General features: G+C 30.2%; 1 protein-coding gene across 1 annotated transcript; it reads right to left on the bottom strand.

Moving 5' to 3' along the window:
• Window positions 1–3: 3 nt before the first annotated feature.
• On the bottom strand, window positions 4–10,361 carry LOC111037316 (ran-binding protein 9). The gene is made up of 11 exons (XM_022319833.1): window positions 9,563–10,361; window positions 4,328–4,492; window positions 4,041–4,231; window positions 3,393–3,577; window positions 3,220–3,332; window positions 2,895–3,153; window positions 2,494–2,831; window positions 2,266–2,426; window positions 2,078–2,189; window positions 813–984; window positions 4–729 (listed from the first exon to the last, which is right to left on the bottom strand). Exons 1-10 carry the CDS (start codon window positions 9,828–9,830, stop codon window positions 854–856), a joined length of 1,923 nt encoding a protein of 640 aa, XP_022175525.1. The 5' UTR covers window positions 9,831–10,361; the 3' UTR covers window positions 4–729; window positions 813–853.
• Window positions 10,362–24,925: the final 14,564 nt, after the last annotated feature.

Below are 24,925 nucleotides of genomic sequence, written 5' to 3'. Positions count from 1 at the left end.
TTTTCCAGAAAAAAAATACTATATTTAAATGAACTAATTATATTTTGTTAGTACAATCGTATGAAACTAACAACTATAAATTAAATAATATGGTACAATGTTTAAATGATCTTATACATAAGTGTTGGCGATTCGAAGTTTTTATTTAATAAAAATAAAACGTCATTTGATTCAATAAAAAAAAACATGTTTGTCAAGAAAAGGTAATCAAGAATCACATCACAACAATAAAATATCATTTTAATATGTTGCATAAATTATGTGAAGAGATCATAAAATACGCAAATAACATTTACGTACAACAAATTATAAATTGGATCCGACAATAAAATAATATACCGACAAGTTAATCAGACCTTCATAATTTGTTATTTTAATAAATATTTGTCCGCAAAAATAAGAGATTAACAAAATTTTTAAACTTTTAAAGTATACAATATTTTTTTTAAATTATACAATTAAATAACAAGAAAAAATTGTATGAGTGAAAATAACTTTCAGATAAGTTTGAAATTTCATTCGTTAAATTTAATGCTAATTTACACTGTGTTAACGGTAAATATTTTAAAATTCTATCTGAAAAAATACTACTTACACGCTTATACAGAAAAATGTAATTGTCAATTTATGTTTTTGTTTGTACAAAATATTTTTGTGGGTGATGTGGCCGCTTAAAGTACTTTTGCCATTTTTACTGTGTTCAAATTTGGCGGCCAACTGTTTTGAACTCTGCAAAGTGGAAATAATAATTTAATGAACTATGTTACACAAATTGTTCATTGCGAAGTATCTATTGCAGTTATTTTATTTACCTGCAGAATGGTGGCAGTGAGACGCGCACATTGCACGAAGGTCATTTGAGCAGTTCATCAATATTGGTGAAAGCACATGCTCCCATACTAGACGCTGCCATCAGCTTGACTAGTTCATAGGCATGACCAACAGTCATTTCCAGAGGTGGGCGTCGTGGCAAATTACTCGATTCTAAAGTTATAGTTTAATTAAAATAATTTAAACAAGAAAGTTTAATTAAATAGGTATTGAAAGCATTAAATTAATGATATTATACTATTAGACATACAGTAGATATCACCTATAATGACATATTGGTCAAACGTTCCGACACAATTTTTACATTAATATGCTATTTAATTGGTATAATTAAAAAAAAAAATTGTAAGAATTGTGGTAGATTTCTGTTTAGGTTAGCCCTTTATCCTTACCAGATACCCTTTTTTTTATTTTAATGTAAACACAGTGAAAACAATGGTGAAGTCAGAATTTGGTTGTTGGACTTAGTTTTGAAGGCTGCGACCTATCCAAGGTGATTTTACATAATAAGTCGAGGGATGTTTTTGATATTAATTATCTGAACAACAACTAATTGGGTGAGAATATGAAAATACTATAAATCACAATTAGCATGAACTTTGCAACTGAGTCCAACCACAAATTTCTGACTTAACCATAGTTTTCAGCATGCTTAATTACATAAGTTAAAACAATACAATTTGAAAAAAAATGGTATATCGTAAAACAGAAAATTTCCATAATTCCAACTTAACATTGGTAATAATCAAAATATTTTTTTTGGCACTTTTTATACCTTTTAAGAGGCCTGTTTTAATTGGGAGGGGGCAGTATGCAACTTTGTTGCACTGTATATGGCATATGTGTAAGTCATCAGTGATGATTAGTGTTTGAACGCGGGGTATTGGGCAATCTATGCACAAGTTTAGAAATAGAATTATGAAAATCCAAGTTCTAGTCTTGTAAAGAAGGGTTTCTTCAAAAAAAAATAAAAATTATCAAAATTGAATTACTTTATGAGGAGTGAGTACAGGAGTTCCTGTAAAGCATGTTTTTGGGCAAAAAATAAAAATATTTATAAATTTGGAAATGTCAATTTTTTTTTTTTAATTTTTAATTTATAATAAACAAGATTAATGGCTATCTACTATAATGACTTATTAGGCAGTTATTTCAAACAGCCCCTTGATGGTCGTTATAGGTGATATCTAGTAGGTAAACACAACAATTGTTCAAGTATAGTATTAATGTACACAATTCTAATTACCTAAAATAGCGGAATTCAGTGCTGCACATACACTATCTCTTTGGGAAGCTTCCAGTTGCCAACCAACAGGACTATCCCAAGGATTAGAATATGCTAATAAACTAAACGCATCCTAATTAAACAAAACATATATTATATTGATGATACAACACAGCATTACAATAATTATTATAATATTTAATACACACTTGTAACATTTTTTTATTTGTTTCATTTCTTCCTAATTCTTGTCGTAATTGCAAACTAAGTAAGAATAATTCTCGACCGAATTCTAACATTTTTTCAACACCAGGCTTACTGCCACCACATACTTTTTTGGTAGTTTGGTGATATTCTGGTTGATCAATATCTGTATTTTAATAATACCATTAGTTAATACAGTTATGTTTCTATAAAATAAAAATTGTTAAACTTACCCATGGATTCTTCATTTCCGTTATTATTGACTCTTGATGTTCCATTACTTAGTTCATCACAATTATGCCCATTGTGATAACCATTTGAACTATAATCTCCATCTAAAAGGTGATTTTGATGATGTCCATTTACACTGTCAGCTGACATAATATTATATTCAGTCATTTGGTTGTCTTCGTTGCAATCCATTTTTTCTATTTGGTAGTCATTAATTTTTGGTGTACCATTTTTAATTGTTTTAATTGTAGTTGCATCTGAAGAACCATTTAATATCAAATTCACTGAATTTATTTCAGTCACTTCAGTAGTATTTGATAGTTTTTGACATTTTACATTTCTAAAAATAAATAAATAAACAATATAAATTTGTATTATAAAGTTATTTTCAATTTATTTATACCCATTGGTTTGTATAGAAGTTGGACTTCTATTTGACTGTAATGTACGTTTTGGCGATGGACGAGTTGTTGTGTGAATTTCAATATTATCATGAGAGCGGGATGTTACCTCTGAATCTGTACCATTGACCATTTCAACAAACTGACGGCATTTGAGCTTAAATAGAAGGTTACGATTCGATTCAAGTAACCCAGGATAAAGCTTATTGGTCATTTCAATAGCTTCTCCCATTCGACCAGTTGATACCAGTTTTAATATTTCTATATAAAATAGACAACACATTAATTATTAGTTTTAATTTTAATTTTTTAGTAGTTATAAATTACTTTGGCGATTTTTTATGGAAGCAATCTCTTCTTCAAATGATTGATCAGTTTGAGAAATAAATGCTTCTGCTGTTGCACAGAAACCTTGATGAACTAAATAAGTAGAAACCATTCTGAAACAAAAATTATTATTAATACTAAATAGTTAATAAATTATAACTATTTTATTTTACTTATGGAAATTTGTCTGGCACTGTGAATATGGATAAGAAAATGGATAATTTTGAATAGTCATTTGTGTTTGGCTTCTGAGCTCTTTCATCATTTCTTCAATTTTGAACACAAATGGCAACTGTCCAAAATTGGCATCAACCACCTCACCAGGTGTTTGTAATCCTACCGTAGGAAATAAATTTGGCTGGAAAAAAAATAAATACATTAATAAATTTAATTAACACTACAATTTAAGAGGGTATCAGTGCATCATTTATTTTTTATCTTTCTGACCTACATTTAACATAGCAACTTTGCCTTCAGCTGAACTATTGTTGTTAACTATAATATTAGAGTGAAATGACCTACGTATTATTAAACTTTAAGTTAAGAACATTATATATTTTCTTATTATGGATTTTTTGTACAAAATTTTAATATAGTAAAAAACTACAAACACAGATGCTCTTAACTTAGGTTTGATAAAAAGTAAATTCATTCTCATATTTAAGCCAACAACACAAGGTTAGATTATTGATTATGCAGAACAAAAATGTGCTATGTAGCACATGTCAGAGAAAAAAACAAATAATGAGCTGATGTTCACTGTTTTAATTTTTATTAAAAAAAAACAAAAAAGTTAAAACTTCTTAACAGTGATTACTCACAGGAAGGTCAGTAAATGCTGTTCCTAAATGGGTTCCATTTTTAGTATAAAAACAGTGGTTATGCACAAGATCTACTCCACAACCGATTATATCGCCAGTGGTAAATGTAGGTCCATACGGTTGACCTGTGCCACTTGAGCAAAATGAATGGCCATCATCACCATGATAGCCATATGAATGTTTATCCCAGCCTAAAATTACATTTATAATTATTAGTATGGATGTATTGTACCTACATTTTATGAATAAATCAATTTTAATATTTTATTTTAGGTTAGTAAATTTACCTGGTAAACGATTCATATTGACTCCTTGGGCTGAAAGTCCAACACCCATGTAACCATCACGTCCTTTTGAAACTATTTTTACTTCAAAATAATATAAACCACAAGAAGCAGGAATAGGATGTGTGGCTCTAACACTGGCCGCATCTTTATGTGTTTTACCATGACCTAAAAATAAATGGAAAAATTATTTTTACATACAATTATATGAATATTTTATTAGGTAAGTATGTTAGTTTTACTCAGTATTTAGTATAATGTAGTATAACTGATACAAATGCTCTTTCATTAATAATAAACTAGAGTATTTGGTAAGTACTTCAACGTTAATAACAGTAGTATAGGCACTATAAACAAGATTTGATATTAAAATACTGCCAATGAACATATTTATTTAATATATATTATATGTTAAATGAAAATATTTGTTTATTGTATAAATTAACAAATATTTTGAGTTATTTTAGAGCACATAATTTAATTTAGATATAAAAGATAGACCTTGGATTAGTGCCAATAATTTAAACCTACACTTAAAGATTGTTGATTATTAAGCAATTCGAACAATGCTCAATATTAAAACAAAATGCAGGTACAGGAATTAAATTTAATATACATAAGTTACCAGTAAAAGTATTATTATCATAAACTATATTATTTATAATATGTTCATTATTATTTATTATGGCTAACAAATAAATTTATTAGAACAATATTATAATTTTTATTTAGGATTAAAAAAACAACATTAGGTACCTTTCAGATGGTAATGATTTAATACATCCATCTGATACGTTTAATAGCAAATTGTATCTACTTATAGTTTAAGCTGTATTTTATAGTATCAACTACCTATGCCATATGTTAGAACTTAGAAATAAGCATGACTATTAAGTAAGGACTTTTTTTGATTAAGGTTCATTCTAAGCATTCAATTCAGAGACTGTATATTAGCATATAATGCTCATTCCTAAATACATTGTTACATTTGATAAAAAACTGATGAGTAAAATTTACCTGTAAGATACTGCTGTACAAATCAGAATAAGGAATCCTATCATATTAAAACTTGCTGACTCACTTGGGGAACGCTTCCACTAAAATTCTTAGGACACTTTACACCCACATTCTAAAATCAATAGTAAGTAGCAATATCTCTTAACTTCATATCCTAAGCGTAATTACCATTACATTATAAATGGTCAAATACAGAGGAAGGTAACAATAAACTCACAATCCATGAAGGCATTATTAAAAATTATACACTGAGATTTGATCAAGGAAGCCTCAAAGAGCTCAGGAATTAATCGAACAGAATGGTAGATTTAAATATAGATTTTACCCCAGACAACTACCTGCTAGTTGCTATCAATTGATCTAGAATCCGATCATCTAATTTCCTTTGCTTTACATTAAAATGATGAGAATGGGTCACATTAAACAGAACTGAACCGTCCATTAGAGATATGGAGAAACGCTATTCAAATGGGATATAATTGATTCCACAGCTCGTGGCTGTTGCTAGTAAGTTTACCATCTATCTTGGAATATGGAACCCAATTTATACATACAATTAACTAATAGAACCCCACAAATTCTTGAATGCATTAACTTGAATTAGATAATATGATCTTATTCATAAGTTGTTAGATACAGTTTTATATTTGTTTTGATCACTTTATTTTTTGTATAATTAAATTTTACTGTGTTACAATATAAATAATTGACCACCTATGTTGTATTGCTTCCTTTAACTACGAAATTATAACAACAATTAAAGAGTTAAGTTTCTGTCATAAGAAAAACTTAATATAGGTATTATTTAGGTAAACAACATTAAAATGTATAACCTTAAAGGTTAAATAAAAAAAGAATTCAGAAGAAAAATATATTTATATATTTGTTTTTAGCCAAACAAACATGAAGCAGATATTTAAGAAGTCAGCACAATGTACAACTATTGTTGTTTTTTTGTGTAGGTGGTAGTTATAAGTATTAACTTAAAATAAACATTTATTAAGTGCCTATGTTTTAAATTTTTTTTTTTCAACTATGTAATAGGAGCTAATTCTATTATTTATTGTGCCTATAATAAAAATCTTTTAAATATTTTTAAGTAGGTACACAGAAATACAAGTAAAACATTATTCAAAAATTAAAATAATGTAGGTTCCAATCGGGTATCAGTGACAGTCAAATAATTTTTTATAGATGAGGCTGATTTTTTAACATACACTACTTATTAGATCATTAAAAATATAATTTATGTTACCATTTTAGACGTTTATAGTTACATATTATCTTAGTTATTATCAAGGTTATTATAAATATTGAAAAAAAAGTCATGGTGGGATTTATCCGTCTCACCACCTCTCAATAAGTTTCACCGTTACATATGTACCTAATACTGGTTAAATTATTATCTTGGTTACCCATTATTTTTAATCATTAATTTCTTAAAGGACATTTAGGTTACTAATTTAATTAATTATATGTATCTAACTATGAAATATTTTGTAAAATAGAAATTGAAACAGATCACAAAATTAGGTACTTAGGTTCGATTTTTGCTGATTAAAAAACATCAAATGTTACCCATATTTTCTTTGTAAATAATTTTAAATATTATAAGTCTGAAATACTTAATAATGTAAATATTATACATCTTAAAATATACAATATACAATATCTATATACCTAACAAAATTGAAATATTATAAACTAAGTAGGTAGGTATCAATAAAATTAATGATTTCCCATCTATATTTTTGTACCTATTTAGGTACCTAGTGGCTAGTAGTAATTAAGACCCATGAATATAACACATTAGATAAGTAGGTACATTAAAATTAAAAATAATCTATAATTGCCAAGTAGCTTGCTATTATGTAGGTAACACTGACATTTTTTAATAGATAATTGGGACTTTGGTTCATTCTGTAAAAATTTGAAACACTAAAAGCAAACTAAACCGTATACATTTTTTTCTTCTAAAAATCATCCTGCAGATTTTGAGATTATGAATATACCTACCTACATTCTTTAGTAAATGCATTTACCTCATTTAAAAAAAATCTACTTAATTAAAACCCAATAAAAACTACTTAAACTTCTCTCTTATTTAGGTATTCAACAAATTACCTAGTTCAGTATAGGTACTTGTGTTTATTTTAGATTGATTTATTGGTTTAAGTTTATGATGGACAATAGAAATATAGATCATAAACTAAACTAGTACTCCTTAAACAGGGTTCTGAGAAACTTAAGCGCTTTTTTAAAAATTTTCAAGAAAATTATTTAAACAAATCTTTCTAAAGATCATAAGAGGCTAGTGGGGACAAAAATGTTTGTATTATAAATGTATCAACAAAAACAAAATACCGCAACAGACTTGATGCCAAACTTAATATGATAATACAACTTTCATCAATAAAGCCCAATATTAAGAATACCTACGTGTAATAATAAAAAGCAATTTCATTTATCTCATTAAATTGTTTGAATTAAATACAGTAGGTAGGTATATATTTTATAGCTATAATTTTTATTGCAAATAACCCTTAAATTAAAACTATTGAAACAAAGTAGGGGTTCTAATTGTTGAAAGCTACAAAGCTAAAAAAAGTAGGGGTTCCACTAAAGAAAAAGTGGACATCAAAATGGTCCCAGGGATAAAAAAGTTTAAGAAATGCTGAACTAAACTAATAACCATAACACTGACATCACTCAGATTGGTTGACCGCACAACGCATCAAGTCAAATTTAAGTACCTACAGCTAATAGAAGCACAAATTGCTGTTTAATCTTATTGCATTTGGGTTTTGGTCTTTGGAAAGTATTGAACATTTGAAACTAGGGAAGTATATATTTTAATAAGTAGGTAAGTATTTTAGTAACACTAACTTCTGCGTCGCTTAGAGCATAATTGGCTACCTGATTTCCTAAATAAATAATTTTCAGTAATAAGTAAAAGTTTAAAATCAAACCTCTTTCAAGCTAAAGTAGCGTTACCAGATACCCCCCTCACTTAAGCCGTCAAGTCCTGTAAAATTCTTACACTTATTACTCATTGTATTTTTGTATACGGATGGTAAATATTTTTTTAAATAATAAAAAATGTTTATGTAGTTCTGTTTTTTTTTTTGAGATACCTATAGGTAATGTATAATGTATATGTAATTTCAGTCTTATCACATATACTCAGTGTGCCTCTTAGGTATAGATTGTTTATTTCAAATAAAGGAGAAAAAAAATAAAAAATGTATTTTAGTAAAGTAGAAATAATTAAATAAATATAAGTACGTGGTAATTTAGGCGTTTTTGAAAGATAGTATCATTACAACTACCTACCTACTAGTAGTTAGCATAATTATTACGATATAAAAATGGGTAGGACATTATAATATTAATTATTATGCGTGAAACGCATTTTCATTTTATTTTTTGCGCAACAACCGAGATGTTGCGAAATGGCCGTGTGCAATTGCAGTCGGGTGGGGGAGGCATCCTATTCGTCGTCGAGGGAAATTGGCGCAGGAAAACTCGTAGCTACGTCAAAAACCACACGGGCCTACTGCACGGACACCTCACCGACTTAAAATAACAAGTTATAACATTATGTGCAGTAGGTACACACAGCGTCGTCGACAGTGATGGAGGGGGTTGGGTTGTCGGGTGATTTGAACAAGATCAAGAGCCTCCGTGCGACCTTGGCACGGTAACACTGTGATGGTGCGAGTAAAATCGAAAAACAAAAGGCCAGAGGCCGAAGAAACACGTTGTCGTTCAAATTGAACAGACTCTCTTAGTCTTTCTGGACGCGGAAATCGAGGAACAAGCAGCACACTCGCTGTTATAGTGTTTAGAGTGCGATCGCCTGTCGAGAGGGATCCGGACTCGACCCGTCGAACCAAAAGGCGCGTACACACACACATACACGCACACCACATACCATACCATACCGATACCACTGCCGTTCACCCCTCCCCTCTTACCTCACTACCACCGCCAGGGCAACAGTGGGCCAGTGCGCGCAAAACAAAACAATGAACAGCTGATTCTTTGTTACTCATATATATAGTAATAATAATAATAATAATATACGACGTCGAATACGACTGGAAAATGGAAATTGGGGAATATTGTTGTTATATTGGGAAAACGTTTTGTCTAAAGGCACCAAAACGTCATTCGAAAATGCCAAAATGGTCAGACCATCACATCACGGACGTTATATACCTTTGTAGTGAACGCGTATGTTGTTTTGCGATAGCCCGAGATTGGTGAACTTGTCTTTGGAGTTCCAGCTCCGTGGCAACGGCGTGTCATCCTCGTCCACCATGGGGTACAGGCCCTTCAACCGGTCCTCGCCTTGTTGGCCGAACGGGCTAGCCGCGCTACCATTGACGGCCGCAGAACCGCTTCCGCCACCGACGGCCGAGCCGCCGCCGCAGTCCGAGTTCACCACGGTCGTGTTGTTGCTGCTGTTGTTCGGGCTGGCCGCCATTTGTACCGCAGACGCAGCCACCGCTGCGTAGTATGGTTTTGATCCGAACACGACACGGACGGGTGCCGAGGATGAGACGAAAAAACGATAGTTGGCTGGTGGGGGGAAGGGAAACGTCAGGTGAGTACAGAACTACAGAGTTAAATGAGCAGAAAAAAAAAACGATTAAAAACAAGTATAAAACGGTACGAGCGAGTCCCCAGAACCGCCTGCCTAGTGTCAAGTCGAGAAAACTGCGAATCGCGGAACGGCACAGCCGCGAGAATAATTTTTATTGAGTACGCTATCGCTACTACGACTAAAACTACTACAACTGCTGCTATTGCCACCAGCGGCACTTATCATCGCGACGGATCGTACACTCACACATACACGCACACGCACACGCACACACACTAGCACACGCACAGAGAGTAGGCCGTCACGCGCGCACGCACTACTCACACGGCCGACACGCACACAACTATGCTATGTTGTTATTGGTACGACACTACAGTCTACGACTACAGCCGAAACAACGGTGCAACTACTATATTACAATACGACTGCTGACGGTAGCTCGCAGCCGTCGGTCGCCGTCGTTCTATACAACGGGTCGGCGGGAGGCGTGTGGTGACTGGTGACGGAGATTCCCGGTAGATGGCGACACAGCTGGCGCACAGCTGATTCCGGTCCGGCGATCGGCGCGTGCGCCACGCCGCCCGCCCGCCTACGCCGCCGCCCATTGCTTACCACTCGTTCGACCTACATTCGTGGAAGGGCTTCCACCAGATGTAAGCGAATGCACTCACACTGACACACACTGTCGTTCGGTTTTTGACCTCAATACAATGGCGACGAGAGTTTACATTATTATTATTATTGATATTTATTATTCACTGCATTAATATCATATATATATATACAATATACATATTATATATGTACTATATATCGACAGACACTGAATCCCGACCTAAGGGTGAAGGGTGTGAAGGAGACGTTTGTCTCTCCCCGCACAATCAATTTTTTATTGTCATATTTGACAATTTCATTTCTGTAGATGTGATTATAAATACCAAAAAAACAAATTAAAACTGAACTCTGGAGACATTGGATGGACTACGTATTATTCGGTATGGGTCGTGTTCCAGTATTATTGTTTCTGAACTCAATCAATTGTGGGGGAGGGGGCACTGATACTTGTATAATCTTAGTAGTCTTTTTTTTCACACAGCACGTTGACGGACAATTAATCTTCCGTGATAATAATGCAATGAAGCAAGTGGATATAAGATAGTGGAATGTACCTTAATGTCTAAACCTATTATATCTATAATATAATCATTGCAGTATAAGCACTAAATATTATTATCATTGTCTACATTTTCTTGCATGCTTAGAATCAACAATTTTGACAACCAATTGTTATTATTTAGTTTAATGTAGGTAAGCTATCGCACTGCAGCCGTAACCGGATTCACAGTAATTGCCCCCTTCCCTCTACAACGCCAACATGGTCGCGATTCGGCTAAGTACAAATTGTGTTGGTGCCGCCGTCGCCAACAAATCGAACAAAAATATCTTCCTTCATCGTCGTACCATTGATTAAAATAGTAAGTATTTTATTATTTATGTATACCTAATACCTGGTATATATTTATACTATGTAACTATATAAGTATAGATGTTACAATTATTAGTCATTTATACCAGTGAGCAGTGATCAATGGTTGAGCACTATAGTACATCATTATATCAAGTATTGAAGTATGTCTCTGTCTATCCAACCGAACAGCCGACATTTCGAATACGTTTTCTACTTTATTTCTGTTATTCATACATCAGAATAAGGTAATTTTTTTGTAGGCTTTCTGTTCTGTTTTCGTGTAACGTCGAGTTTCGAGTCTACGATTATTCGTGTGGCTGGTGCCCTGGAGAATTTTTTGTTGGGAACCATTGAACCCACCTAATGCCACCCTCTCCTTTTGACAGCATTATGCCACGCGTACTGCTGCTATTATTAACCCTTCCACATTTCCAAGGCGGAATCTATTATTGAACGTCCAAAACCACCACCCGGAATCGCTTGTTCTACAAAATATTAGCTGTGTATATACGTATTAATATTTATTTTTCAATAGCTAGACTTCGACTGGTTATCTGATACCTAATCGATTTAATATTTTAACTACAGTTTTAAAATAATAATTTTTTAGCAGCCATAACTTCTATCACAGATCATAATTAAATAATGCCGCAAATCACACTAAAAATCATCATGCATAACCTACCTATATTATTTCAAAGGTGATGACAGAACATGATTAGTACATGATATATTGATATTTACACTATTACCTATTGGTAAATGATGTAATTTCGTTGTAATCATAATACAATATTTTATAAAGTAATTTTCTTTGGAAAATAACTGTATAGCCTCCAACTCATAGAGATGATAATATATATATGCCTCATAAAGTAGGTACTTTAGGTAAATTATAATGAACGAAATAAATTTGAATCCAATGATAACTCAACGCATACGAAAAATGACTCAGTGCGGAGACCGAGCAATCTGTTTCTAAGGATATTACATAATTTATTTGTATAAATAAATATCCAATTTTGTCAAAATTATAACTTTAAAATCCTATAAAAAAATAGTTTCAATTTATTTTTTTATTTTTTTAGTACTCGTAAAAACAATATATCGTGCGTCTTGCATTAAATTTTCAAGCTTTTTTCTCGCTAACAAAAATTGTATCGTACATAAATTAAAATAATAACTGAAAAATTGTTATATCTTTAAATAAATTAAAATGGACCAAAATATTTTGAACAATAAACAATAATTGCTAGAAAATCTTAATATAAATATTTGGTGAAAATTTAAAGTACCCAACAATAATTTATTAATGACTCCATTAGGCAATATTGAATAAGATAGTCAACTATTTTTAACTGATAATCTGTAACCAAATTACAATAGTTTACGATTTATGAAAATTATTGATGCGATACATATTCAAGTAATAATTGGTCAATATTCTAGTCTTTATCTTACTTATTATTAGAAGTATAATATAAATATATATATGTAACACAATTATATTGTATCAGACTCGACTACGTGTCGGTATGAGTGCAGCTTAGCTTGCTATACCTAACTTATGTGAGCTCGGTTAATTCCAAAAATTAAAATTGGAAGTGTGGTGCAGATTACCGAAATTAATATTTAGATGTGGCACAGGTACTTGCCCGCTTAAATGCACCTTCAATTTGTGGGGAAAATTAAAAGTACTAAAATTGACTCAAAATATCATCTCCCCTATGGCCCTATGGGAAATATTATAGTGCGTATTTACGTGATTAGGTATTATATATTTTATTTTGTATCGCTGCTCACCGATAACCGTTTTAATCAATATTATTTTTATGAGGTGTTTATATCATAATATATAAAATGGGTTGTCAATAATGAGTTTTCATCATTTGTTTTCGGCCAAGATTATTATATCATTATATGCCTAATTATTATTATATTGAGATTATCATCGTTTCTAGACCAGTGCATGTGAGTCTACGATATGGTTCCTGAATTTGTGAAATCGATATAACACGATGCACCGTTGTATATTAAGCGATCACACGAAATTGAAAATAATAAAAAAAGAGTGGCGTGAAATACGTGGAAACCAGAACCACGAGCGTACGAAAGAATAAGGACGATAGGTAGTGCCGTTTGTGGCCCGCAGCTTAGAGCATAATACTATAGGGCGGACGGTTTTGGCGACGGCGCACTATCGTTTGAAATCCATTTCAAGTGTCGATTACTACCGAATCACGTAATATATTGTCTTTGTTTGCGCTATCTCACATCTTCATAATAATTAAATAATGTATTATATGCAATTATACAAATAAATAATAATAATAAAATGTTTAATATAATATGGATTATATATTTATATTACGTATAATTAACGGCTACCGCTCAGTGCTCACAGCTACATCGAGGCATCGTTTAAGTTTTTGGTGCTAGAAGTTTAGAAAGTAGAATGTCCGCGAGCCACACCACTCACCAATTATTATGTATAACAGTACAATGTACAACTATTATCAATAACATTAATAATAACTTACTCTTTTGTTTAAAAACGATTAGAACAAATTTTGCAGATTAAAAATTCAATTTTTTTGTTGAAAAATAGTCAAGAGTAGTATGTTAGTGGTAGGTTCCGCGTCCCCCTCAAATCCAGCTAATCCGTCGACCCCGCCAAGTCTATGATATGGTTCCAGCTAGTGCGGGTTGGATCGGTTGGGCCGTGTCGCCGCCACTCCCCTCCATGTGTCAGTGACCATGCCATGCCATGAGTGGCCGTGCCAATGTCATGAGTGGGTTAGTGGCCGGGCCATGTCGCGAGTGGGTTAGTGGCCGGGCCATGTCGCGAGTGGCACCGATAATTTGTGTAACTCGATATGCATAAACAGCACACACACAGCATACTTAATACATAATATATTAATTTATAGGTACTACTTGCAATTTAATAATCGGATGTATAGCTAGAATAAGTATATACATGCATACACTCATGTATATAATATATGACACACATACTCACACACCTACATACCCGATCAATTATTTCAATCAATCAATTTTTACTCCGATTATTGGGTTTATTTGATCATTTTTTTTCTTACAACTATTAATCGACTGTACATTTCACCCACTTCAAATGTCAAATCTAATCTATTGAAAATTATACTTCAAACTACATGTTACATGTATTATGTATATAATACATGGATATGCATACAAACATGCATTGATACATATTACATATACATAAATACATGCGCATATACATAAATTGCAGTATAGCAATACTTCGCTAGAAGATAATTATATATACCTATATATGTACATATAAGTATAGAAGCGTGGCGAACTAAGATTTTTTACAGGATATTCTATTTTACTTACCCTGCAGTATCAACTATCAATAATATGATAAATCCAGTTACTGCCATATAATTTACATCTAACAGTTATAGTTACCATTTATTGTTTAATTATGAGTATAGCGATGAATGTATTGATTTTACAATGATGTGAGTTTTTTTAGACAGTAAAAATAGCATCTTCAATGGCGATAAAGTGAATCTAATTGGTACTTTGGGGGGTAAAAATAAAAAATTCCCAATATTTTTAAAATCGTCAGGAATACCAAACACATAGTAGTTAAGGAAAAACTGAGATTTATAACCATAAATACATGAAATTTTAATTGAATGTTTATATTAATAATTTTTATGCATCATACAAACGTATGTAGTACGACTAGTATGTTCCGTCTCTGATGAAGTTGATTAGTCAGTCAGCTCGTCTTCAATAGTTGTCATTATTGCTGTCATCGAAAAACACATCATTGGGTATTTATTTTATTAGTTGGAATTTATTGCTGCACGAGTTTAGTTAAAAATATTCTATGTTCAAATTTAGAAGAAATTAAATATCAATATAAGTGGTGGAAGGAATAGAAAAATGATTTTGAATACCTCCACGTTTATAAAATACATATTGCATACAAATGTGATATTTAAGTAATTGTAGCAACATCGAACTTAAAATAGGCTTACCAAGCTATATAGACTAATAGATTTGAAAATCAATTTGCAATTTGCAATTGGCTATTATAAACCTCTTTTAACGTATCATATAAATATAAACGTATTAAATACAATTATTCTACAGCTTTGAAAGTAAACCAAGGAAAACGATTAAATTATTTGTTTTATTGATGTCTGGACTTCTATTATAGGTACCCTAGGGATGGCTTATAACAGTTATAAGTAAGTTATAGGTAACTACTAAAACAATACATTTCAATTAGTATATCACCAGACATGCGTACAATACTCGTACGATGTACAGCCGTTAATAGGTACACATATTATCAAAAAACAATAATATTGGTAAATTACAATATATTTTTGAATAACATTTTTATATAAATATTCAAAACTGTTAATAGCTCAAAATAGTTGATAATCTTTTGTGTATTTGTGTGGTATGTTCGTCTTTTTACTCAGTGTTTTCACCATAAAGGATACTATGTTGTAGAACGTCATCAAAACTTGAAATTGTACAGTAATATTGAAGAAATAAAGCATCAGTGGTTCTGAATAGTATTTTATTATTTTTATAATATGATTATTGCTTATATTAGTCGTTAGTCTCAATAAATTAAAACTTACGTTAGCAAATGGTTGTAAGTTGACTATTTTTATCATCGAAGCTTTCGTTGTTATTTGATTAGCGTCATTGATCCGCATGGTTAATAATAATATTTTTTTAAATTTTAAATCCATCTTCGTCCAATTACAAGAATATATTCCAAGGTTGACAGATTCTCTCTGCATAATGAAGGTTTATCGACTTAACTACTTAAGTTGAATTAATGAATTTAAAACTGTTATTTCATTTGAATACCAACCTTTAAGTTAATATTATCCGATAAATAACAACAACAAAAAATAATTGTATGCATAGATATAAAATTCCACTGATGATCTTAAATGAATTTACGATTGTGTAAGTTAATGATTCTGTTGATGAGAAAACTTATGCAGGACAAGTAAACAGATTATTAAAATATCTACTAACATAGCAATATAGTAGGTACAATGTGGATTTTTATTACTTGATGGTGTGACAGTACAATCGACGTACCTTTCAAAACTGTCCTTTTCAGGACCTCCAATCACAATTCAGAACACGGCAATACAGCGTTAGGACAACTTTACCACAATATTACAAAGTCTTGAGTAACTCCATACACCAAATAACCTGGGCTATACATAGGGGAGACCATATCTCATCGAATGACACCCTCTCCGTATTCATAGACTCAAAAACCTACGAACTACAAGTCATTCCGTACCAAATAGAGACATATATCTACACACTGTGGAAACACATAGCTTTCTAGGCGGTACGGGACACGAGTTATATGCCGGACGTTTTCACTCGATCGACACAGTCTTCCATCAAACATCAACTGTTCAACAACTACAGAAGAACCGAAGACCAGAAGACATTGCCGATATATTAAGCTACCAACATCTGCAGAGTATTCAGAACCGACGACGAGGTGACAAGAGTCGAAAATCGACGAACTTATCAAGAAACCACGATCCAACTCCGAGCTGCGATTCGTGACTAGCACAAGTAGCTAAGGCGTCCGAACCAATGACGACTACGGACTAGCAGTCTGCGGCCGACTTAGTACTGACGGACCCGGAAGAGTCCCTGCTACACGTACCAAAAACGCCGCTGAAGACCCAACGTATCAGGACCGACCCCCTCCCCCAAAAAATTAATTTTTGCCGAAAAAATCACATTTGAAAATGTTTTTGTGTATTTAAAATATCGTAGTATATTTTAAAAGTTCCAAGTACCAAGGAATAATATTTTTAAATAATCTATAAAAAAACCTTCTAAAATCGTTGTTCTTATTGTTTAAATATCGAATTTCGTTCAAATTTAAAATGACTATAAGAAAAACTGTGTTAATATATTTTTCAGATATGTTGGTTACATACGTGGAACCTTGTATTAAATTTCCATTGTGTAGTTTTAAAAATTGAACATATTTCGTATTTGAGAAATAATTTGCTGCATCACACACGTTTCTGTGGATTGCTGTTAAAATTGTAGAGTTTTTGTAAGGTAAAAATATAAAATATAATTATAATAACTTTATAAATTATAAAATTTAGAAAGAAACAAATTTATTAAAATTGAACTTCCAGGCATCTGGACTTGCAAAGCTAAAATGACACAAAAAACTATTGAGATATGCGATATTACAGACAACAGTAGTAAATTATATGACTAAATATAATTATGTAGGTACTGAATAACTTAACATTTTAAAATGGTTAGGTCACGTATATTATAAACTAAATTATACTTATAATAGTACTATGATATTATTTATATAGTTGCAGTTAAATATGCAGATTGTATATACATATTGATATTATGTTGACGTATCCACTATAGTATAGATAGTAATTTTAGTATCAGTAAATAATATTTATAATATAACATTATCTACAATTTCTTGGAATTATTTTTGTTATTATAAAATTATACCAATATATATAAATAACGGTTTTAACTATCATTGAAGCCAAAGCACAATTTTTAGGACTTCGTGAAGACAACACACAGGAAATAAATTTTGAAAACACAAAACTAGCGACATTTTGTCGAAAAATTGGTGGCGAGTATCCATTATTATCAGAAATAGCCTTGAAAATACATATCCCTTTTCTCTCAACTTACAGGTGTGAAAGCGGATTTTCATTTTTCAACAGTAGAAACAACGAAAACAAAAGCCATTAACCGATTGAACTTACCTACAACATGACATAATTTGTGCATCAGCAGAAACGGTACCGAATATTCACCAAATTATTAGAAATAAGTAATATCAAACGTCTCATTGACTAACATTATACCATTTACCATTACTAATTGGTTGTAGTTTGTTTTCTTCATTTTAAAAATAAATATAATTTATAAATATAGTCATTATGTATATTTTGTTTTTGTTATGTTGTACTCAATTTTTTTGGGAGGGAGGGGCTTTTTAAATATCTAATCTGATTTGTGGGTATAGTCTCAAAAAGGTTAGAAACCGTTCTATTATACACTTATAATTAATATAACAGTGTTGAACAGTATTGTACGTTTCTAAAGACTAATTTATTAATACTTAATAATATTGATATTATATTATTATAAATTGATATAAAGTTTATATTGTGTTTTCAATGGTTCTACACTTCTGTTCTACAAATTACATACCTAGTAGTAGTGCATTGATTTTATAAAGCAGTTAAAATACTCATAAACATTCATTTTAAAAATTCAAAAAGTGAAACAAAATAAAATAATAAATTCACCACATGAACTTAACTTTGATGAAAAAAAAATATATTTCGTGTATTCTACAATGGCCACTGTTACATTGATTAAATAACATTGCATACGAAAAACAAATCTGAGTGGAGACGTTGTGTCTTCCTATAAATAATCAAATTGAATAATTAAAAATAAAATTAATAAAAATCGAAAATATCTCATGGCTATAAATTGCATAAATTTCTGGAAAACTTTTTTTTTTATTAAAGGTAGAACATTTTTTAAAGTTTGCTATGGCAAGACATTTTTTATCCAGATAAAGGTAATAACTGAAAAATAATTTTAAAATTTTAGGGATTTTGATAAATATTGTCAATGTTTGAACTTTAAGGACATTTTTATAAAAATCGTGCGAATATTTCCTTAATATTTTTTACTGCTTTTAAAAAACTTATGAGGAACATAACATTCAATTTTCAATCTTTTTTACTAAGCAAAAAAGTTTTTATCAACTATAATTTACAAAATATTTACATATTAGGAACAATTTTTCAAGGCCATAAATAGTTTAAAAAGATTTTTTGAAAATTTTACCGTGTATAAAAAATACTAATAAAAATATACATTAATACCTACTTACTTAAAATATGGTTTGAGCAAGGAATATAGTTTTACTATAAAATGTTTAAACCTAATTTTTCAAACTTAGGAGTCGTAGAGTATATTAAAAACCGAGCCATAAGCCTTACTAATAAGAAATATTTCATAACATGAAGTTATTAATGATGCATTGTAATAGTATCTACTATATCTATTATTCTCACTATGGTATTAATTATAGGTATTAACAAAGAATTCACTGATTACATTTAACTGTTAAGACGTCATTGTTAAATTAATAACCTGTAAATTTCAGTGATACATTATTAACAACAAACAATTTCATTTAATAAATTTTAATTCTACAAATAACTATAGTACACAATGTATTATTAGTTATTACTATAGTTTAATCATATACTGTATGGTGTTCTGTTTCAAAAAATAATAACTTAATATTTAATACTCAGATATTAAAATCTACTGTATGTTATATTATTATTCGAGTATACTACTCATAATCTGTTAAATTTCAAAAGTCTTGCAGAATATAGAAATCAATTGTTTGTATTTGTATTTGTTTATTATATCACTCCACTCTTCTTGATATAGGATAGTGGATAGATAACATAATCATTAAAATAACAGTTAGAAAGGATTTATTGCATTTAGAAAAACGTCTCTGAGATGATATCTGATATTAAAGACTTAACCACATTCATATTGGTAATTTTTATTTGATATTTTAATGGACACGACAGAGGTAGGTACCTACTTAAAACGTTTAGAGCTTTTACACATATTTTTTTACTACCTATTCAAAAACATGACTACAGAATATGCATGTACTAATTACCAAGAATCTAAAATTAACAGAAAATAAAAACTCATAAATTCATAATATTTTTAGGTAGGTACCTACTTATACAAAAAATGTGAATTTATTAGTTAAAAGTTACAAAATTTGTAAGTAATTACCCAAATTAGTATCATTTTTTGAACGTTTATTCGCGCACTTTTTTGCATAATATTTGATAAATAGAAATATTAATATATAAGTAACTAAGTAGATAGTACGCTTAAATTGTATTTGATATAAAATGGCTATGTTGCTCTACACGTTTATATGTTTGTACATTTGGCCATTTAGGTACAATATATTTGTATACAATATTGATTGTTCGTGCTATCGTCTATCGTCATGCAAGTGTGCTTGAAATAAATATTTTTTTTTGGTCATAGAATTCACTATGGAGGTATAATAGGTATGTGATATATTTATTTTGAACATAACTACAATTAATATTTTTATCAAATTTTTAGTGGTTCAATTGAAAAAAAAAGTATAATGGCATTTAGAGTACTCTGATATGATTATTTTTTTTTAAAGAAGAAGTCCTCTCGCGTCACTGTAATATTTCAACACACGCTGCTGTATAAATATACACTTAAATAATGCTCGATAATCGATAGTTTAACATAGAAATAGGACCAATATGTTTGTAAGCTCTCTTTATGATAATATTCCCAGGTCAAAATCCAATTTATCTGGAGATTATATTTGTACTTCATATAATATGCTCTGCTGGGTCATATCTGTTATCTGTATAGGTTCTATACATTATTTATCTATTATATTATATTCAAATATAATCCTATAATATATATATATTATATATATAGTATAAATGTTTAAGTTTCATAAATATTTAGGTTTATGGTTACAATGATTGATTGTACGGAATGATCTAAATATAAATTATACAGGGTCTTTCAAATTTGCTGTTACAATGATGGTGAGCAAGTAAAACCAACACAACCCACACCATTTTTGTCACACAAAATGTTGAATACCATGTGTATATTATACAGACTGCTTTATCAATCATGTTCACCAGGTATAATCCTCCCTTTATTATTTGGTATTGTTCATTAAATACCATACTAATTCAAGTGTTTGAAAATAACAAATAAGTCTTAAGTACTCAAAAATTTAGAAAAATCAGGAGTTGAATAAATTCATTATTGTCAAAAAAGGAAAAAAATTGGGTGATCGTGGTTTTCAAACCACTCTGTATATGTGACCACAATCCAGAGAAGTGTACGTAAGTACCTATCCAACAGAGAGTTTACTTTGGTTCAATATACCCAAAATGACCCAAGAGAGTTTATTTATTATGGCCTTCGGATAAACCTGAAGTTTTCCTGGGAAAATGTACATATGACTTGTGTTACGACCAATAAAATTAACCCAGGAGAGTTTACTGTATAGTATGTATATTGAAGTGAGTACTACTTATTAGTGACTGTAGCATTTCGTTTCTTATTTAATAGCTTATTCATTTTTAGGCTTTAGAATATTAACGTAGCTATAATTGCGATTTGTGAATCATTTTATAACCAGCTTACTTATTATAGAATTAAAGTCTACATCGACTGAATGTGCCAAAATCTGAATTTATGTTAAGGATGTTTGTTTTAATAGTAATTTGGATCATATTATTGGCCAATGAACATAAATCATTACCTATAATATTATAATAAACATTTAGTCATATAGACATATACTCATATTTATAATAAATCCAAATTTGTTACTTCTATAACTTTATTTTATTTTATTTGAATAGAAATATTAAAATATATTGTATTCAAAACTCGTTGTAGTATATACATATTTTTTGTTAAATACCTAAGTATAAAATTCAAGTGTGTTAGCCCCACGACTATACTCTCACCTATGTACCATTGTCCATTATATTAAAATTAAATTAACCATATTGTGTAATTGTTGTTATAATACGACTACGAATCGTTATGTTGATGCATTGTGTAATAAAGTTGTGAGTCTGTGACATTACTGTTGGTTTTATACTAATTTTATGTTACATAAATATTAAACTAGAGCGGTATACGTTTTAATCGTAATTCTGTTATCTCGTAATGTTCACACTGACGGTAAATAAGCCTATATGTAACATATAATTAATTTTTAGAATTTGATGTTAATGGTGATAAGTGACGACACAGATCTACAGAAGTAAGTAGGTACAGAGTTCTTTGATACAAACCACCGTGACCAGGCACTATACAAACATCAAATAATCATACCCAATTTACTTTGAAATAATTGAACTTGGGTCTTACTTTACTAGTTTAGAATTTAGAAACAGGGGTAGACTGGACAGACTTCGGCACTGTGGTACCATTTTGATGGGAAAATATAAAAATAGCGCTAGTCCTGCTCACAATAATTCTTATTTAAGTCACAGTCACTTTAATTATTTAAAGAACCAACATATTTTATCAACCACTTTCAAAACAGTTCATCTCCTGGAAGTATGTAGTTTTTATACTCTACTCAATTTGTATGAGTCTTGGAACTGAACGTGTGCTAGAAAATGCACACAACTAGTAACTAAAAGGGAATTAAGAAATATACTGATTCGGTTTTAAAGCACCTAACGGTCGACATAGTTTCTTACACATTGTACTTATAATAATAATATATTAGTTATATAATTCTTTACAAGAAACCACTCACTTTTCCAAGTTCTAATACACTTGTATGGTAACAATATCACCATCCAGTCTCACAGAATGCATCACCATTGTCATAAATTATTTTATTTTACCATCTACTTCATGTAATTGTGATTGTACCTTTAAGTATTCTATTTTATACACAGTTATACTAATTATTACTGAATAAATAAGTAAAAAAAAAAAAATGTATAGGTAATTAAGTTAAGACATACACTAATGATTATACTGCAATGACTCTACGTGTAAAAAAAAATTGTAACATTTACATATTTTTAATTTAATTATTGTACATACTATATTTATAATATGTATGTATTATGTAATACGTAGGTACCGCTGGTACCGGTTCCAAAATCTAAATATTAGGAGCAACCCTACTGTGCATTTGTCCACCAGTCTATAGTCCGTCTTTGCTTAGATAGAGTTGTATAAATATAATTTTAAATACCTAGTTGAGACGCTTGATAATATGTTTTATCATATATTTATCTATAAATATTTACTGCCTGGCATTTTATTGTGTTGTACCTATTTATTAATTTACAAGTGTATAATGCAATTGTATATACTTAATTCAAAACTATTTCAGTGGAACAAAAAGTTTTTGTTGATTTGTTATGGACCCATTTTTATTTGTATTTATAAAATATTTGGTTTGTGTAGTTTTAAAGTAATAAATAATAATCAAATGTACGATGTAGTATTGAGTGTATATAGTATATAGGTACTTAAACCATATTATTTAACAATTAGGTATTAAATAAAAATAAGAACTTGAGTTGATATCGTACCTAGTATGGTACTTATTATCGTTATGAATTTATGATGATATACATAAAGACATTAGTATATAGGTACGTATCCTATATGAACATATGATAGAAGTGATAGAACTAATGGTAAGTAGGATTAAAATTATTCTTAAATATTAAATTAAAAACTATAAATGTATAGTTATTTTAAATTACAATTTGCATTATATTTCCTAAACCATTACAAAAATATCATTAATAGACATTAGACACATCGTAACTTTGATTTTTTTTCAATCAAAATCGATAAATGCATTCATAAAAACTGTGTTTTTGAAATTTTTAAGCTTACTTACAGTTTAGATGAGATTATTTATTCAATATTTTTTACGGAATTTATACAGATTGACTATTTTATCAAGGATTTAATTTATGTTATAAGTATAGTATACCTATAACGAACTACGTCGATTTCAAATTATGATATGGGTCTCTCAGAAGTTAGTGGCTCACGGAGATAATATAAAAACTGAACATTTCAATTTTTGCGACACGGCCATGAGTGCCTGCCTACCGTTAGTAATACCTATACAATACCTATATTATTAGATAAGTATAATATATAAATGATTAAGATACCTTAACATAATTTTATCAAGCTATTGCTATTTACTAAATTAAATTTTTTCTGTTGGTATAAAAATAGCTACGTCGATCCTGTTCTTCGACTTATATTAATAAATATTTTATAGATATCAGACATACCGGAAAACAAACTCCCGATTTTTTTTTATCGTTTGGAATGAGTGAATGACATACAATTATTATTATTAGATATATAAAATGGCATGTAGCCAATGTCACAAAAACATGTAAAAATAAAATACAAAAATTTATTATTTTATCGAACTTTGGGTACTTAATTTAAATTAAACCAATTAGGAATCCGTTAATTTAGGTACATTTATGTATCCATGAAAAGGTTGTTTCCATTCAGCACTAATGTATAAGTAGATTTCGGTCTGGTGTATTATATGAAACATTTAACGTTTACAAAACACACAGTGTCAGGAATTCAGGATCTCCAAACTCCTTAAGCCTTTCAGACATTAGCAGCTGAAAGGTAGGTATAAACTTCGTTTATTCTTAAGTTTAATAATATAAACTATAAGTCAAGTTTATTTTTCACGTTAACTTATATAATTGAATCATCCTGTCAACAGAAAAATTGTTTATACGGCGAAGCATTGACCATCCTCTGAAACGTGAAA

The sequence above is a fragment of the Myzus persicae genome, unplaced genomic scaffold, assembly GCF_001856785.1.
Source record: "Myzus persicae strain clone G006 unplaced genomic scaffold, MPER_G0061.0, whole genome shotgun sequence".
Taxonomy (NCBI): domain Eukaryota; kingdom Metazoa; phylum Arthropoda; class Insecta; order Hemiptera; family Aphididae; genus Myzus; species Myzus persicae.
This window is presented reverse-complemented; position numbering and strand designations above follow the sequence as displayed.

Excerpts from the sequence above, each read along its gene's own strand:
- LOC111037316 (XM_022319833.1), bottom strand. The coding sequence starts at position 9,830 with ATGGCGGCCAGCCCGAACAACAGCAGCAACAACACGACCGTGGTGAAC. Across the intron at positions 3,578-4,040 it reads CAGCATTTACTGACCTTCCT|CCAAATTTATTTCCTACGGT; the intron begins GTGAGTAATCAC and ends TTTTTTTTCCAG. Across the intron at positions 985-2,077 it reads ACTGAATTCCGCTATTTTAG|AATCGAGTAATTTGCCACGA; the intron begins GTAATTAGAATT and ends CTATAACTTTAG.